Source organism: Neophocaena asiaeorientalis, unplaced genomic scaffold, assembly GCF_003031525.2.
Source record: "Neophocaena asiaeorientalis asiaeorientalis breed wild unplaced genomic scaffold, Neophocaena_asiaeorientalis_V1.1 scaffold448, whole genome shotgun sequence".
In the NCBI taxonomy this organism is placed as follows: Eukaryota; Metazoa; Chordata; class Mammalia; order Artiodactyla; family Phocoenidae; genus Neophocaena; species Neophocaena asiaeorientalis.
Window position 1 is genome coordinate 1059028 of NW_020174920.1, and position 16444 is coordinate 1075471.

A 16444-nucleotide genomic window follows, 5' to 3' on the forward strand; every position below is an offset into this window, starting at 1 on the left:
GTAGCTGGATTTTTATTGAGGACTGCTATGTAGTCCCCAGTACGTTTACGCACTGTGGAAGTAACCAACCGATGTACCTTTAGTGGGATTGTTAGAACCATCAGTTATCTTTCTAGATTTTCTGACAGTTTGCTCCTGTTATTTTTCAGGTCCCATTTGGAAGCCAGTTCTGACCAGTGGAAGCGTCTGCACCTTTCTCTTCAGGAACTTCTGGTGTGGCTACAGCTGAAAGATGATGAGTTAAGCCGGCAGGCACCTATTGGAGGCGACTTCCCAGCAGTTCAGAAACAGAATGATGTACACAGGGTAGGATATTTTTAAGCATAGTGATTTGCACATAGTAAGCATTCAATGACTGTTTTAAAATTAGTTTCGATTGAAACTAGGTTGAAAAAGGAAAAGAAATCAAGTGGAAGAGAAATCTTTTTTTACTCCTCTACTCCTCTAGTCCAAGGGTCAATTAGAAATAATCCAAGCCATTATATTTTAAATGTCAAAAGCGTCTGCATTTAATAGTATCATTTAAGATTTGTCCATGTCTTTCGGCGATGTTTAAAAATGTTATTTTGGAAAATATTAAACGTATGCTAAAGTGACATAATTCTATAATAAACACCTGGGTACCCATCAAGATCAAGTTATCAATTCATGGCCAGTCTTACTTCCTCTATACCTCTACTTTGTCCTCCATTATCTAAAAGAAAATCTCAGGCACGGATCATTTAATTCATGAATATTTGATAAAGTGTCTCTAAAAGATAAGAATTTGATCTTTAAAGGTAAACACGTTGTTACTATAATACATTTTAAAAATTTTATTTATTTTATTTCTGGCTGCGTTGGGTCTTCGTTGTTGTGTGCAGGCTTTCGCTAGTTGTGGCGAGTGGGGGCTGCTCTTCATTGCGGTGCGCGGGCTTCTCATTGCGGTGGTTTCTCTCGCTGTGGAGCACAGGCTCTAGGCGCGTGGGCTTCAGCAGTTGTGGCATGTGGGCTCAGTAGTTGTGGCACATCGTTGTTGTGTGCGGGCTTTCTCTAGTTGCGGCAAGCGGGGACTACTGTACTCTTCGTTACGGTGCGCGGGCTTCTCATTGCAGTGGCTTCTCTTGTTGTGGAGCATGGGCTCTAGGCGCTCAGGCTTCAGTAGTCGCAGCTCGTGGGCTCTAAAGCACAGGCTCAGTAGTTGTGGCGCACGGGCTTAGTCGCTCCGCAGCATGTGGGATCTTCCCAGACCAGGGCTCGAACCCGTTTCCCCTGAATTGGCAGGTGGATTCGTCACCAGGGAAGCCCTATAATACTTTTTAAATGTCAATAATTTCATCATGACAAGTACCAAGGCAGTATTCAAATTTCCATTTCTCATATACATGTCTTAAATGTTTTAACAGGTTTTTGGGGTTTTGGTTTTCTGGTTTAAATAAGAATTGAAATAAGGTCCAGACATTGTGCTTGGCTAATTTGTCTTTTAAATAGCGCCCCCCCACTTTTTTTTTCACTTTTTATTTTGAAGTAATTACAGATTCACAGTAAGTTACAAAAATAGTACAGAGAGTCTCCCGACACATTTCACCCAGTTTCCTCTAATAGTTGCACCTAACATAACTATAGAACAATAATTATTGTCATTTTAACATGTAATTGACATAAAATTTTACATTTACAATGGTTACAACACAACTCAGTTCAGGCTAGCCACATTTCCAGGGCTCAGATATGGCTAGTGGCTATTCTGTTGAACAGGGTAGTTCTACAGGTTTGATTGTATTCGGGTTTGCCTTTTTTTGGTCAGGCTGCTTCATAGATAGTAATGTATTTTTCCATCACCAGGAGGTACACAGTGTCTTGTCTTGTCCTGTGTCTGTGTGATTTTTGCCAGCTATTAATGATCAATGCCTAGGGGTTGCAATGTGATGATTGCCTATTTCTATCATTTCTTATTCATTTATTAGCTGGAGTACCTCTATGAAAAGAAAATATATACTCATCCACAATTTGGGTACCCAGCATATAGTTCGTCTAGGACAGGTGCGGTGAATGTTTCTACTTTACCAGTCTTCAGAATAACAACTTGCTCATTAGCATTCTCCAACAGCGATCAATTGTTTCTTTTTTTTTTAACATCTTTATTGGAGTATAATTGCTTTACAGTGGTGTGTTACTTTCTGCTTTATAACGAAGTGAATCAGTTATGCATATACATATGTTCCCATATCTCTTCCCTCTTGTGTCTCCCTCCCTCCCACCCTCCCGATCCCACCCCTCCAGGCGGTCACAAAGCACCGAGCTGATCTCCCTGTGCTATGCAGTTGATCATCTTGTTTATGGTTTCCTTTGCTGTGCAAAAGCTTTTAAGTTTCATTAGGTCCCATTTGTTTATTTTTGTTTTTATTTCCATTTCTCTAGGAGCTGGGTCAAAAAGGAAAGGATCTTGCTTGATTTATGTCAAAGAGTGTTCTTCCTGTTTTCTTCTAAGAGTTTGATAGTGTCTGGCCTTACATTTAGGTCTTTAGTGCTTTTTGAGTTTATTTTTGTGTATGGTGTTAGGGAGTGTTCTAATTTCATTCTTTTACATGTAGCTGTCTAGTTTTCCCAGCTCCACTTATTGAAGAGGCTGTCTAATTGTTTCTTTCCTTTGTTTGTTTTTCATTATATTTTTGTCTCCTCTACTGGACTCAGAGTGAGGAAGGCAGAGATTTCGTCTTGCTGACCTCCAAGACCCTAGTACCTGGCAAAGTGTCTGCCATACGGTGGATACTGATAGGTGTTTTTTTGTTGTTGTTTTGTTTTGTTTTGTTTTGTTTGCGGTTCGAGGGCCTCTCACTGTTGTGGCCTCTCCCTCTGTGGAGCACAGGCTCGGGATGCGCAGGCTCAGCGGCCATGGCTCACGGGCCCAGCCGCTCCGTGGCATGTGGGATCCTCCCGGACCGGGGCACCAGCCCATGTCCCCTGCATCGGCAGGCGGACTCTCAACCACTGCGCCAGCAGGGAAGCCCAAAATGGTGCCACTTTTATATGTTCAGCACTTAAAGGAAATATATCTATGGAGACATAGCAAAAACTGGCATCTTGAAGAAAGGTCAAGGGTTTGTATTATTCCAGAGAAGAGGATATAGGAGATGAGAAAAAGGGAAGAGAACATGAGGGAAGACCCCAGAGTCTATAAAAAATTGCCAAGGAAACTGCCAGTTTCTCCTTTAGCCATTCCCCTTCGTATAATTCAGAATATTAAGGTAGCTTTTGTGGCAGGGTGTGATATAATAGCTATAATTTTTAAAGTCTTCTAACTTAGAATAAATAGTGAAAACACTCCAGTGTATATGTGGAAGAGCATTCACTGAGAAGGATGGGTATTTTAAATAGAATGCATTATATGATATGGTGAAATGAGACAGAATTTCTACCAAAGATGTAATTTTATTCTAGTTCCAGAAGTCAAAGAAGATGAATCGTTGGACAAGTGCACTGAGATTCAGGAGGCTGAGATTCTAGCCCTGTTCATCTATAAGTTAGATGGTGATTGCTACTTTGTTCTTCAGGTATAAGATGAGGAATTTGGTCTACGTAGTTTTTCTACAGTCCTTTCTAGTCACCATTTTGTTAGAAATACAGCCTCACTCTCCCTGATTATTGGCTTTGGTTGCCTGCTAACAGCGTTAAAATGTTAGCACATATCACTCTCGGTCCTCTTACTCATGAATCCCATGACCGGTAATATGCTTTGGAGAGATGTGATGCTAGAGTTATGGGTAACATGCACCATACTGAAGAGGATTAATCCCCATTTGGCTAGTGTACTTATTCAGATACCCACTTACTCCCTTTCTTTGACATATCAGGATCTCCAGCCCATTGATAACTCTTTGTTCTCTACATTAGTTCCACTGATCGTCTATCTTTATCTTCCTCCAAGTGCAGCTTAGGTTCAGTCATCAAGCATTTTAATAACTTTTTCAAGACCCTAAAATCCTTTGCTTCTTTATCTTTTTGTTGCTGTAATCTACAAAACCCTAATGACTGGAGGATCTAACTAAAGAGTTTCTCCTATCCGAACAACACCAGCGCAGACTGACGTAGTACCTTTTCAGGATGACCAACGTCCAGCCTTTCCAACGCTAACACATCACTGGGTCAATTTACCTTACTTGACTCTGTCTACCGTAGTCATTGCCACGGTTACAAGAGACCTTTTCTCCTCACTTTTCTATATCTACTCTTAACACCCTACAGCGCAATCAACATTTCAATCAGAGTAATCTATGTAAAAATGTAAATTGAATTATGTCATTCCTTATCTTAACACTCTTCAGTGGCTTTTCAGTGCCCTTGGGAAACGACCAGAAATCCTCAGCAAGGACCCCAAAGTCCCATCTGGGTGGTCTGGCCCCAATTTTTTCTTTTCTCACTGCCCTTCCTCTTGCTCTCTTGATGCTAGCTGTACTGCCTTCTTTTACTTGTTTCCAGTTCTGTGTGTTCCTCTCTGGTGGGGCTTTGAACATGTTGATCCTCTGTCTGAAACCCTTTCTACCCAAACCTCCCCCCTCATAATTTCCTGGCTCATGTCTAATAATCCTTTACATCTTGGCTCGGGCATCAAGCAAGCTTTTCTCTAATGCCCACATTTGACCACATCTCCTTTTCTGTGCCTTCATAACACTGTACTTTTCTTTCTATAATGTTCTTTGTCATCATGAATATGTGTGACTTTTTGATTAACGTCAACTACCTTCACTAAACCTTGGGCTCCAAGAAGCTTGCTTTTGGGAAGAGGGTTGTCATTTTTATACCTAGCACCTTATAAAGTGTCTAGTACATGATAGACAATGAATAGATAAAGGAACGTAGGAATTAAGGAAAGAAGATAAGGAGGCAGGAAGGGAGGAAAACAGCCAATGAACTAATCTTTTGTTCCTTCCTCTCTAGTCTACTGTGATCCAGGGCAGGGAAAGAAAGAATAAAGAGTGATGTTCCTTCCTCACTTGCATATTTTTTTCTCTTTACTCCTAAGTAAGCATCTTTTCATAGTGTGTAAAGCTACTTTGATGCCCACTGTTTTTACTTGTGGTCTGGTCCAGTGTTTTCATGAAATTCTCTTTGTATCCTTAAGAAAAGGCCTTGTCACACAGCACTCCCTCAGGGCACATCAGCACTCCTCAGTGTTGATGAGAGAACAATTTTGCACCCTGTTTACTCAGTTTTGTCACATTTATGCAGTAGCCCCTTTATAGTTGTAGTGGAGTTGCTGTCTAGTTAGTGATGCTCTCATTACCTGTGGACAAAAAGAACAAAGGAGAATCCTTGAAATTGGGTCTTTCTATCAGATCTTCTGAATCCAATTAGGAAGAGGTAAAGGAAACACAGTCATTGCAAAACTCTGTCAAGATCTAGTCTTGCACAGAGTTTGTATTTGCAGACTTTTGTTTTACTTTACCATGTTTCCAGGATTATAAACTGTCTCGCTCTTTATGGGTTTCTTGCTCCAAAGACTGTTTATATAAAATGTTTGGTATCAAGATGGCTCACTTTTTATTGTACCCTTGCTCCTCATGTATTTGGTGTGTCACTTTTTTAAAATCACCTGCCTACTATCTATTGCAAATTATTAATGTTGTTGCTTTTTATGGGAATACAAATCCCATTAAAATGTCAAAAGTGTAAATACTAAGTAAATATTTTTCACTTTTTTTCTATAAATCAGAATGCTTGTAAAGCAGGTCATTTATATTTTCTTAGTGTATCATTGCAGATTAGTGATAAAGTTTTATAGCAAAATACCATATGTCTTGTACTCTTAAAGCAAAAATATACAGTCAATCTCAATTACTCTGCTGTAGGTAAAGTTATAAGACAGTCCACACAGGTAGTTGGGGACTGCAGTCTCACTCCCCAAAGCAGTTTTTTACACCCATGGGAGTGGATCTGTGTTCCCCAAACCAGCTGGGTGCCGTAACAAATGCAACTGGAATGGCTCTGAGGACTAATTAATAAAATAATGTTCCATATGTGGTGAAGTATTCTAAATAATTAAAGCTCAACTGTGCCTTAGCAAATATAAACTGACCAATTTTTATATCTTTTGAATACATTATCCTGGCTTTTACGGTTCCTCATTACTTGCCTCGCTAGACTGACTCGTTTTCGATGAAGTGTGTATTATCCTGGTCCAGATATATTTTTAAAACTGACTTCCTTTGTTTTACTTGAGCAGTCACTAAAGTGATATTTATTACTTGTCTACTCCTGTGATTAACCTAGAGAGAGTTTTAAAGGAGCAAATCATAGTGGGGAATTTCTAAGGAGAACTGCAGTAAACCATGAGTTTATTTAATTCTCTTCATCCCACCCCAAATTTAAATGGAAATTAGGTCTTGATTATAAGAACACTGTAGGTAATGACTTTTTGTTTGCATTTTTACTAATGAAAGTGTTTGTCATTCGGTTTTCATCTTTCAATTTAAAACTCTCTGTAATTCCTTCCCTAGAGACCGTTAAGGACACCTTCAAAGCTTCCTGAGATTTTCTGGTTAAGATTTAGACGGAAGTGTTCAGTACATACATTATTAAAACAGTAGACAGAAAGCCATTATTGTGTGGATGCTGTTGACAAATGAAAAGGCTTGAATAAAGTAGTTTACTTATTCATTTGTCAGGTCATATATTATGCATGTTCAGTCTCCTCAGAAGTCACCACAAAGTGAGGGAGAGGTTCAGAAATTCAATAAAATTATCCTGAAATCACATTGTAGATTATACATTTATTTAAGCTAATTCTGTTATCAATGCTGGCCTGCTTCCTTTGGGTACATTTTAGTATGTGTGTTAGCTTGATGAGTTCCCTCATCAAGGGAATCCTTCTATTTCCACAGAAATAGAAAATGTCTTTAGGTGCCATTTGTGAACGTTAAGATTCAAGTCAGCTCTGTGTTACCAAATAAATGCGTTGTTCCCTATCACCTCTGAAAAACAACAACAGCAAAAAGTTGTGATACGGTGATTCATTCCAACATTCATTGGCCTAGCCTCTTGGAGTTTCTAAACAAGTTTGGTTCCCTTGCAAAGCTCACTGTTCGTTATCTGCCTCTAAGATGTCTGCGTGACTAGGTTGGAGGAAATCGACATCTTTGTGATCGATTCTTCATCACTAATGGAGTAAGCTACTTTCATATAAGTTTGGAATTTTATGCAGTCATATTTAGAAATGCTGAATAGAAAAGATTTTAAATTATTTTTAGAACTACATTTCTAGCCATTTGAGGAAGTCTTCTGAAAACTAGCTATATCATCAAAACTTGAGAACAGAGTCATCTAGGATTTGCTACTTTTGTTTAATGACTATAATAAGATAAACTATGAATAGTTTACACATTGACTTCTCTACCACAGTCCTCTTTATAACCATGTGAAAATATTTTTGATATCTTGACAAATACTCTTAAAATAATATTTGTGTACTACTTTGCCTTTACAAAGCACTTTGACACACATTTGTTTAATTACATATGAACCCCTGATCTTTTTATGTGTTCTTCCATTTCCCAAAAAAAATTATTTTAGGAAAAATTGTACCATAACTTGGACTTCTAGAATTCATTGAGTCTTTCCGTAATTATTTATTGAGTGCCTACTCTATGCCAGGGGCTGAAGGTACAGCAGTGAAGAAAACGAGACTCTGCCTCCACAGACCTTCAAATTTTAATGAGGGAAACACACAGTAAGCCAATACATTAATATATAAAATCACATCAGGGGAATTCCCTGGCGGTCCAGTGGTTAGGACTCTGTGCTCTCACTGCTGCGGCCCCAGGTTCGATCCCTGGCTGGGGAACTAAGATCCCACAAGCTGTGCCGCATGGCCATAAAAAAAAAAAAAAGAACTAAAAACAATAAAATAAAATCATGTCAGGTCAGTTCTGTGAAGAGACAATGAACAAAATAAGGATAGAGAAAGACTGAGAGGTAGTGGCCTACCTAAAGAGATTATAGTTGAGCAAAGGGCTGTGTGCGTGAGTGAGCCAAGCAAAGACCTTGAGCGAAGCATGTTCTAGGCCGAAGGAGCAGCAAATGCGAAGGCCAAGATGTAAGAACAGGTTTGGGGTGCCCAAGGAATAGCAGGATGGGCTTAGTGGTAGGTTGTTGAGAGAGGCAAAGACCAGATAATGTGGTCTTTTCTGCCGTAGTTTGGAGGTGGATTTTATTCTATGTGTATTGAGACATCACTGGAGAACCACAGACAGGAATGATGTGATCTGATTGACGTGTTCAGAAATGGACTCTGGCTGCTGTGTGAAGAAATGATGATAGGAGGAGCAAAACTGAAAGCAGGGAGAAAGGAGGGTGTTGAAGTCATTTAGGAAGGAGATAATGATGGCTTGGACTGGAATGGAAATGATAGATATGATGAAAAATTATATTACCCAAGATAAAGTTTGAAGGTAGAGCTGATAGAACTTAAGATAGATGGGGTGTGAATATGAGAGAAAGCAGAGATTCAGGGATGACTCTGAAGTCTGTGGTTTGAACAAATGGGGAAATGATGATGCCATTTATGGAAACAGGAAAGACTTCAAAATGATCATGGATGAGGGTGGTGTGTATGTGGAGAGAAACAGGAGTTCCATTTCTGGATTATGTTGATAGACAGAAACAAATGGCATGATTCAGAAATTATTCACCACTTACACTTGACAATCTCAAATTTTGGCCGAGCCTCTTGAGAATGGATATTAATTAATTTTTCACAGGATTTCCCGATAATCCATTTATCTGCACTATTGCTTCAGAAAGAATTTCCAAAATTTAGAGTTTAGGCTCAACGACCTAATACCTAATTCTCTAAATGACCCTAGGAGCAGATTGAATTTTCACCAGTGATTTTTCAGGGTGAGCTCAGAGTTTAACAACATTATTGTCTGTAGGAAGTGACCTCCCCAGGGGTTGTTGGAAGCAGCTCAACCTTAGGATTAAGAGTCAAACAGCTGTGCACGATGCTGCGTGGGCACTGACTATTCCTCCACAGTATCACAGATCTGCAAGCAGGCTGGACTCTGTGCTAGCCCATGCCCTTGATCTCAGAGAACACAACTTTTTATTTAAAAGACTTCCAAAAGATAAATCTCAACAGGAGCTTGTTAAACATATTTCCCCCCTTAGATACTCCAAAATGTTTTTCCATTCAGTAAAATTAGATATTTTAAAAAATAATTTCAGGCTTGAAATATGTCCATTTACTTTTTCAAACTTGCTTCAGATTGATTTAATCTCACTTATAAATTAATATTGTCGTTCATGTTGTTGACTGTCTGAAACAGTGCTTAGATGTACCTGAAACAATGGCTAGATGTGTCTGATACCACAATCCCTTATCGTCACTTTTCTTCAGAAGTAGAGTGAAAATAAGACAAACCTTTTTCATCTTGTCTAAAGATGATGATGTAGTCAAACTCATAGAAGCAGAGAGTAGAGAGGTGGTTGCGAAGGCCTGGGAAGAGGGGGAAATGTGGAGTTGTTCAACAAGTATAAACTTTCAGTTATGCAAAATGAGTAAGTTCGTGAGGTCTACTGTGCGACCCAGTGCCTGTAGGTAACAGTATTGTATCATGCACTTAAAACTTTGTTAAGTGGGTAGATCTCATGTTACGTGTTCTTAGCACAATAAAAAAAATAAAGATGATTGTGACCTTTTCTTTATAGCCCATGTGTCCCATTTTCATAGCTTCTCTAATACCAACTATGTCGAATGAATATTAAGTGAACCCTTTGTCTTTCTGGGTTTTTTTGTTGCCACTTCTGGCAAATGTCCTTCTTCCTAAAATCCCTATGAACTTGTCTTAGATTCTTAGAGGCGAAATTTCTGGTACTCCAGTTAACCACATTTGGATCTTGCCTTTTTCCATGATCTTGGTTTCAAATTAATTGAGCAATGTTTGTCCCTAAATCAGCAGTTAGTCATTAAAATATTTCTGACGTGCTTGAGACTCAATAAATATGGTGGCTCTTAAAATGAGGAAGGTCATTATGGCGAGAGAATGATTTCAGCAACGCTCTTATCAGAAGTAGAAACAATATAGGAGGCATACAGATAAGGTAGAAATAGTATGGAAACTAGAATGATAATATAGGATGACAAAACTAAAATACCGATCAACTTCTGGAAATGACTGTGTTACTGTCCTTGTCCTGCGCGCACTCAGTAACCATTTGTTGAGATCACTTTAACCGCCGTTGGATCACTTTATTTTTTTTCTTTCGTTTTAGAAAAAATTTTTATTGGGGGTATAATTGATTTACAATGTTGTGTTAGTTTCTGCTGTACAGCAAAGTGAATCGGTTATACATATAGGTGTATCTACCCCCTTTTAGATTCTTTTTCCATATAGGTCATTACAGAGTATTGAGTAGAGTTCCCTGTGCCCTGTACTGTACAGTAGATTCTTATTAGTTATCTATTGTATATATAGTAGTGCGTATGTGTCAGTCCCAATTTTCCAATTTAGAGTCTGTCTGTTCTCTCATCTCCTAGCTAATGCAGGCTAGAGGAAAAGCCCAACCAGCAGTTCAAATAATGGAGCTTCCGAAAGTATGGACGTGAACATCTCTAGAGAAGAAATCACGAGGATTACGAAGGCAGGGTTAATAGGGCCTCCTCTTGAGGAGGGTCCACCTAGTGACTCAAAGATTACTCTCGGCTTTGGATCTGGAACATAAGAGTAGACCCAGAAAAACATCTCTCCGTTTCCCCCAGTTGACAGCATTCATTTTTTTCTCTCTCTCAATTCACGAAACCAGGCTTTCACCCTCGAGCACCGACTGCATCTAAATCCAGCTGGCCTCCCTGTAACACACTCTGGTTTTCTACCTGGGTGTTCTGTTATTTATTCAACAGTATTTATTGATTATCTACTATATGCCAAGCTATGGCTGTAATTCTTAATATTAGTAATGAAAGACTATCTCAAACTGCCACCATGTAACAGGCCTGTAGCCAATTAATGATCTAAACGTGTTGATTATGGAATTTTAGAACTGGATGTTAGAACTTAGGTAAGGTACTTAGCGAACCTCTACATTTTACAAATGAGGATGGGAAGGCTCAGAGAGATTTTATGACTTGTCCTAGATCATGCAACCAGGTTTTGGCCCGGCCCAGACTTGAACTTTTGGTGTCCTGCTACTCAGGACAGTGCTCTTTTCACCACTTCAGTCTGCCTCTCAGGATGGTTCTGTAAAGTTCTGCTAATAAATGTGGAGATAACGTATAGTCATTCCTTCAGATTTCTGGTCCAAATGACACAGATATAGACTTGCCACTTCAGTGGGAATATAGGTAAAATTCAGCTCCGGGGAAACTATACACTGTACATGGTTGAAAGAGATCTGTTTTGAAAGGGAAGGGCTTTAACTTAGATCCTTAGTTATAGGACCACCGTCTCTAGGTGAAAGCAACATAGCTTGTCTCTCTGTAATGTCTGTACCTGTGCCCAGACTTCTCTTCCTGCCGCTCTCTTCTCTGAGGTATCTCAAGCAAGTCAGTATCTCACCCTTCATCCCCTCTATACATGGTTCTGAGCTACTATTTATGTATTATTAGGTATTTGTGGTAATAGTCACCCTAATTTTTTTTTCCACAAGTAGGACAGACAGAAAAAAAAAGAATAATCAATGACTTGGTTCTTTATCACTTTCAGGTTTTTTATTTCTGATTTGCTTCATAGCCATTAGGATTTTCCACCTTTGTGGCTTCCAAATTTTTTGTAATTCAGAGAACTTTTATTTTTTTGTTCTTACTCACTTTCAGCCTGGCTTAGAATGAATGAACAGTGACTTGGTTCTTCTCTGTTACTTTCAGGTTTTTTAAGTTTCTCATTTGCTTCACAGCCGTTAGGATTTTCCACTTATGTGTCTTCCACATTTTTTGTAATTCAGGAAACTATAAGTTCTTTGCTCTTACTCAGTTTCAGCCTGGTTTAAGAATTTCAGGGTTTGGATTCTAAGTGACTAACGAACTGATGGCCTTAGGTACATCCTGACTTATCTGTACTTTACTTTGCATTGGCAAGACATTAATTGAATAAAGATATGCTTTTATACAAACATACCTACTCAGCCAAACTGTTGACTCCTTAAGGACAAAGATTAGGTCCCTACATCTGTACTACCTTATACATAATAGATTCAAAATAAATATTTGTGAATGAATGAATGAATCAGCAAGCAGTGAAGTCACCCAGTTGGTTAGTATTTGTGATGTATAAATACTATCCATCAGACAGTGTAACCTTCACGATAAAATGGATTGACCTTGGGATTTGCTGCTACTGTAATTCTGTAGTGCACGATTCAAATCAGTTACTTTCGTGAACCTTAAGAAGCTGAAGGAAAATTATCAGTTTAGTATGCCTAACTTTTTCTCATTTGTGAGATAGGACATTATTTTCTTTTCACCGAGGTACTCTGCGTCTTTAGTAGTTCCTTCTCATTCTTCCACATCACTATTTCAGAGCCTCGGGCCTGGCTATCTTAAAAAGGGAAAAAAGAAGGTATGGGGGGAAAGATGGGTTTTAAAGAAAATAACTTCATCTGTTCAAAAGATTCAAGAAGTAAATATCTTAACATTTGAATATTGACATCGAATTAGGGTAAAGATGCACTCTGTATGTGTATGGGAGAAGGGCTTTATATCTGATAGCTTTTTCACATCAGCACATGAATGAACCAACCTGTCTGATTTAAAATATTAATTATAATCTATGAGACAAAAATCAGTATTGTATATGAGTATGTATCTTCCCCAGTGTCATTCAAATAGACCCTTTTTGAGAAACAAGACACTTATCAAAGAGTTAAGGCTCTTGACGTTGAATGTTGTCATGGTTTAAAAATGGTTGCATTTTCCTTACTTTTAAAACGCGGTGAAATGTTATAACATTCAGTGTATGGTAAGTTGATCAGATATTGAAAAATCTATTTTTCATTATTTTAATGCAACATCTTCATGGGGTCTTTTGTTGTTGTCTTGTTGTTATTATTTTTACTACATAAGCCTCCCTCTTTTAAACTCCATGCTACAAGGACCAATGATATCCATTGCCTACAACAGAGTCTGGTACATAGTAGGTGCTCAAAATTTATTACATGAATAAATGGAAGAGGACCTTTCATATAACCATGTTTAACATGACGTTCCTATTTATAGTTTTTTTCTCCCTTTTTTTCTGGGGTTTTTACAGTCGTTTTATGTGTGTGTTTAGTCTAAATCTTAAATTCTGAAGATACAGTCACTTAACCCTCTCTCCCATCTACTTTCTTTTCTTAATTTCTGGCAACGATGTGAAAATAATGGTGCTTATGTCTTTGTAACGACAGAACTTCCTTTGTCTTTTCTTTAGATTCATCTTAATCCTCAGTGACTCATATTTAAGAAATGAACTGTGCAGCTGTGGTGGAGCTAAGCCCTTGGCAACAACTCGAGGGGCAAACAAGTGGTCTCTCACAATGGATGGGTGGTCCTTAGCCTTGAATTATTTGCCGTTCGGTTTTAACAGTGGAATTGCATCATCAAACAGTGTCGAACTTTTTCAGTTTGATGGGACCTTTAAGATCCATTTCCTTATTTGACAGACTTTGCTCCAATAATTATCTCCACTTTCCCCCGAGGTCTTTAATATGCTCTTCTCTGCTATGGTGACCAACCGTCCTGGTTTGCCTGATGCTGTCCTGGTTTCAGCATTGAAAGTTCCGTGTCCTTAGTACCTGGCAAACAAGGATGGTTGGTTATCATCTTTCAGTCTCTGTTCAAACCATTCCCATCCTAAAAAGAACGTATCTCTCTCTGCCTTGCGATCCTCTCTGTCCTGTCCTCCTCTTTTCCCTGAAATGTTGTCACTTGAAATGCCTCCTCCTTCTCTCACTTACTCCCCAACTAAACCTGTTTCCAAGGCTACTGCCCTCCGCTGAAATGGCTCTCACCGAGTCTGATGAACACTTCTCAGTGCTCATCTTGCTTTACTTCTGTGTCATGATTGGACACTCTTGGTCACTTTATTCCTCTCAAACTCTCACTCTCTCTTCATTACTTTCACATTCCTTATTTCCCCCAGTCTTCACACCTATCCAATCCTTTTCAGCCTTTCATTGGATCCAGTTCCTCTGTCTGCCCATTACATTTGTATCTGTGTTCTCCAGAAATTTCTCACTCCACTGAGCAATCTCATCTACTTACGTAATTTTAATCCTCGCCTGTGCGCATAATCGTAGGCACTCAGTGGGTATTAGCGTAGTGAGTGAATGACTCCTACATCTCATTTCTTCTCCGTAAACATTGGATTCGAAACTTGTTTCCTGCTGGAAAGAATGTTACGTCTCCAAGCTGAGCATATCACATCCTCTTATTCTGTTCCCCGTCCAGACCCCCCTCATAGGAGCCTGGGATTTTAGTATTCATCTTTATTAATTTTATGCTAAATGTGCACATGAGGTGTTCTGGATCAGAGACAGATCTCCTTGACTTACTTTACAGTAAATATCATCACTACCTTCCACCCTCTGTTCAAGCCTTACCCCTAAGGAGACATGGTGAGATCTGATGAAAATTTTCTCACACGAGTGGCTGGGTGGGTGCTCCATAGGAAAGTAACCAGGAAAAAATGATTTTTCTCTGCTTATAAAGGAGAAATAAGCAGGTGTCGTCTTCTCCCCCTGAAGGGGTCTCCTTGGAAACGTGATGGGCCTGAGTCCCAACTCCAACTTTCTCTAGGAGCCAGCTAGCCCCATGCATCTCAGGTTTTACAACCTAGAAATGTCTCCAAGGTCTTGGCTTTATATTTTCGAAATGTAAATACCTACAGAGATAGCTACTCCAGTCTTTCTGACAACTTGGAGCTTAACCTAGGAAACTACTCGGGGCTATAACCATTTGACCCTCTGGATCAGAGAAATTAACTAGACAAATGACTACAGATCTAATTCCCATGGTATGGGAAGGTGTTCACGAGGCTAGAACTTTTTATAGGTGTACTGAGAAATCCAGGAGAGTTTATTTCCTCACTTTTAGTTTAATTGCACCCAGCGTTCACTCCTTTACTCAGCCTGGAAACTAGGAGTCATCCTTGCTCCTCCCCTTCTCTTCTCCAGCATCTATTCGGTTACCAAATTCCCACATCTCTACTCTCTAAACATTTCCTTACTCTGTCTGTCCCTTTTTTTGCTCTGGTACCATTGCCCTGGTTCAGATCCTCATAATCTTTCGCTGAATTCTTGCAATTGCCTCCTATTTTCTCTGACTCCATTTCTGTCCTTCTCAAATACATACTCTGTACTAATGTCAGAGAAATCTATTTGAAACGCACACATGCCCATGCCACTCCCCTGCTTACATCCCTTCAAAGGCTCCTGATTACCTATGAGACAGCACCTAGACTTCTTAGCAGGGTATATATGGTCATAGGTTGAGGTTCAAATCCTGACTTAAAGGTCTAATACAGTTTAAGATAAGAACAGTACCCTGCTTCATCTCTGGACATGTCTTCTCCTTGTATTTTATCTTCTAGAAACACTGGCCTACTTGAGATAACTGCACACGCAGCGCTGAATTAGCCCTCTGTCTTTGCACCTGCATTTTCGTCTTCTTTCTTCTTCCTCTAACCTGCTTTTCCCTGGCTAACTCATCATGTTCATGCTTTAGAATTCTTCTTGAATACTATCTTCTCCAAGAAGCCTTTCCCAATTTCCTTTCCCATATTATGCAAGCCTCTAGCACTTTCCACATTGTGTTGAAATCATTTACATGTTCGACTCTTCCACTATTTACTATACGTTCCTACACAGGAAGGGCTGTTTTGCATTCAACTTTGCATTTCTTGTCTTTCCACATTGTGTTGAAACATTTACATGTTCGACTCTTCCACTATTTACTATACGTTCCTACACAGGAAGGGCTGTTTTGCATTCAACTTTGCATTTCTTGTCTTTCCACATTGTGTTGAAACATTTACATGTTCGACTCTTCCACTATTTACTATACGTTCCTACACAGGAAGGGCTGTTTTGCATTCAACTTTGCATTTCTTGTCTTTAGTCTAACCACTGACACGTAGTGGTTGAATAAAGGGAGCCATTATTATTTTTATAATTAGTAACATCACTATCAGCTTCCTATTGTCAAGTCCCAATGGAGAGACAAAGTAAAATAATAATTTCCTTGAAGCTAGAAAAATTAGGTGTTTGAAAAAAAATACAGGAATACAAGAAATGTATACACATATACATTCACGCGTGTATGAGTGCACACGCACGGACACAAACACAGAGATTACAAATGAAATATTAGAGGGGAAATCAGCCTTACATGTAAGCAAAGTAAATAACCCACCTACTCTGTGTGATTTCAAGGGTGCAAGAATATCCTACGATACAGAAATTACATCCCTATCCACAGGCTGAATCCTAATATTCC

At 39.1% G+C, this 16444-nt stretch overlaps 1 protein-coding gene across 1 annotated transcript in view; it reads left to right on the forward strand.

Annotated features, from left to right (window-relative positions):
• DMD (dystrophin) overlaps positions 1-16444 on the forward strand; it is a 1279715-nt gene that overhangs the window by 911510 nt on the left and 351761 nt on the right. Inside the window, exon 30 of the mRNA XM_024760455.1 lies at positions 150-306. Coding sequence (XP_024616223.1) covers positions 150-306 — 157 coding nt within the window. The remainder of the gene's footprint in view (positions 1-149; positions 307-16444) is intronic.